Genomic DNA, 3,001 nt, shown 5'->3' on the forward strand with positions numbered 1-3,001 from the left:
CTAACTCGGAGTTGATGATAACTCGAACGGAGATCGATCCTCGAGAAGCATGCAGATCCTTGAAGTTGATCGAAGAGATCGTCGATTCGAGGGAGCGGATAACGATTCTAAACGGTGAGCTTTTTTAGTTCACGGTAGTCAATGCACATGCGGAAAGAACCATCCTTCTTTTTGACAAATAGCACATGTGCGCCCCAAGGAGAAGAACTTGGGCGAATGAAACCCTTGTCCGAAAGTTCTTGGAGTTGGCTCGAGAGTTCTTGCATCTCGGAGGGTGCAAGACAGTAAGGGGCTTTAGCTACGGGGTAAGCTCCGGGTATAAGATCAATTCAGAATTCGACTTGATGAACCGGAGGAAGACCAGTGACATCATTGGGAAAAACATCGGGAAAATCGCGAACAACCGGGATATCAGATAATTTCTTCTCTTTCTGCTCTTTCTCTGCCACGAGTGCTAGGAAGGCGACACATTTCTTGTTCAAATAACGTTGAGCTTGAAAGCACGAAATGAAATTAATCTTGGACGTTGGAGTATCACCGAAAACCTTAAGAATACGACCGTTTTTGAGAGGTATACGAATGAACTTTTCGAAACAAACAACTTCCGCACGATTAAGAGTTAACCAATCCATCCCTACGATTACATCGAAACTACCAATTTGCATTGGAATGAGGTCAATTAAAAACTCGACTTTGTTAAGAACTATGATGCAATCCCTGACTACCGAGTCAATCATAATAGTATTTCCGTCAGCTACTTCTACGTTAAAAGGTCTAGACAACTTATCCCGAGGCTTATCAATAATATACGCAAAATCCAAGGATACATAACTCTTATCAGCACCCGTATCAAACAAAACCGAAGCATGATGATTATCAATGAGAAACGTACCATTCACCACGTCGCTAGAACTCTGAGTTAACATTCATCATAAATGCACGACCATTGGACCCTTGAGGGGTTTGAGCAACTTGGTTCAAAGGAGGAGCTTGAATAGCAAGGGCTTGAGTTGATGCCAATGGTGGAGCCATGAGCTGAGGCACAGTAGGTGCATAGGATTGGGGTGCATAGGCTTGAGCAGTGTAGTACGGTGCATGGTATACTTGGGCTTGTGGTGGATGGGTAACATAAGGAGGTGCAGGTATGACATGGGCTTGGTTAGCATGGGTGAGTAATGGGCAGCCATTACGGAAATGATTAGGGTCTCCGTAGTGGTAGCAAGCTCGGATATTAGGAACACCGGGTTGAGCAGGGTTAGTAGCAGGTCTAGAAGTAGGGGGTGCAGACCGGGTTTGGACAACTTGGGAACCAGGCGGTGCTCGACAAGTATTGGCAAGGTGGTCGTAACGGTTGCATTGAGTGCACAACGGACAACGAATTTGAACCGGGTGATGGCGGTTAAACTTGGTACAAAGGGGATGTGGGCCAAAGTAAGCTTTCTTGTTTGGGGCATTAGGGTCATTTGGGTCTTGGTTGTTGGATTGGTTAACGGAATAGTTTTGATGGTTGGGCTTACGTTTTTGGTGGTTCTTGTTGAAGCGGTTGTTGTTGTTGGAGGGTTTGGTCTCAGCTTTGGCATCAGTAGATGAGTCGGTCTTAGTCCTGTCGGGAGTGGGCTTGGAATCCTTGCGAGACAAGGCCCTATCCGAAATGTGACTATCGGTTAGGGAGGCAACTAGGTCCATTGCCTCGCCGATTGTTAATGGGTTACGACTCATTACGGCATCACGGAAAACGAGCTGGAGACCGCGAATGTACTTCTGAATGCCTCGGGTCTCGGAGGTTACCAGATGCGGCACGATACGGCTAAGCTCACGAAATTAGTTTGAATAAGTGGAGTTATCGCCACCAATTTGCTTAAGATTTCAAAACTCCGTTTCCAACCTCTGCAGTTCGTGTTCCGGGAAAAATTCCTTTTTCATCGCCTCCTTCAGTTCCTCCCAAGGCATCGCCACGACCAAATCAGACCCTTGGTCGTTCCTCAGGGCATTCCACCATATAAAAGCTCGATCCACAAGGCAGCTAGAAGCAAACTTGGTCCGTTTGACATCCGGACATTCACAGTGGATAAATATGTTCTCCATTTCTTCAAACCATTGGGGCAAGGCGGTGGCATTTTCCTCACCGCGGAAAGATGGAGGTTTGGTGTTCAAGAAGTTACAGAAATCATAGTTATTGGGTGCGGCCGAGGTGGCTGATCCGTTAGAGTTGAGGCTTTGGATCTGACTGATAATTGCAGGCATTGCAGCAGCAAACTCTTTCGTGATTCTACAAGCCAGGCGGCGATCGCGTGAGCCAGATGAACGTTGATGACGACGGTGATTTCTGAGTGACAACATTCTACGGGAAAATAAGAGTAAAGGTTTATGAGTTGGGGGATCTTATGTGTAAATATTTATGGGGAAACAAAGTTAGTTGAAAACATTAAGTTTCTGTTAGGTTAGTTTCACACAAAAATCTAATGAAATGCATCTAGGGACGCTGGCCTCCCATGAGCATTCCATGGCAATTTGAATGGCGCAACAATAATTAACGAATAAACAATTGAGTTGGATAGCCCATGAGCGTTACATGGCAATTTGTTTGTCCCAACTAATTAATGAATTATCAATGCAATATAGTTTGTTAGCCCGATAAGCGTCTTTAACCGACCAAACTATATAACAAGCTATCAAAACAAATTATGGGTAGTCGGAGTATCTTGTGAACCACCAAGTTGATGACTCCGACAAAATACGAAACAAGTTAAGAAATGGATAGTCGGGATTCCCGACTAACTACTTGAAATAACGTAAAAACCATAATCGGAAGGTTACCGAATTTAAGCCACGAACCACCGTGAATTCGGTTTAAAAAAATATATAGAAAATGCAACCACTAGTGGTTACGGTTGACAGCTTAGGGTATCGGTCATATGGCATTCATGGGTCTCGCTCGGGTCCATAGGGTTGAGTATTGTGGTCAGGTTATCACCAGGTAAGGATTAGCGTCTTACCTTAG

The 3,001-nt window shown here is 44.9% G+C and overlaps 1 protein-coding gene across 1 annotated transcript; it reads right to left on the reverse strand.

Moving 5' to 3' along the window:
* Positions 1-329: 329 nt before the first annotated feature.
* On the reverse strand, positions 330-737 carry LOC143598925 (uncharacterized). Its single transcript, XM_077077013.1, has one exon. The coding sequence runs from the start codon at positions 735-737 to the stop codon at positions 330-332; it is 408 nt and encodes a 135-aa protein (XP_076933128.1).
* Between the last annotated feature and the right edge of the window lie 2,264 nt (positions 738-3,001).

Source organism: Bidens hawaiensis, unplaced genomic scaffold (assembly GCF_021521415.1).
Source record: "Bidens hawaiensis isolate Kalapana, Puna unplaced genomic scaffold, B.hawaiensis_p1.1 tig00051278_1, whole genome shotgun sequence".
Taxonomy (NCBI): domain Eukaryota; kingdom Viridiplantae; phylum Streptophyta; class Magnoliopsida; order Asterales; family Asteraceae; genus Bidens; species Bidens hawaiensis.

Bases quoted from the DNA above. Each gene is read 5' to 3' on its own strand.
- LOC143598925 (XM_077077013.1), bottom strand. From the start codon at position 737: ATGATTGACTCGGTAGTCAGGGATTGCATCATAGTTCTTAACAAAGTC.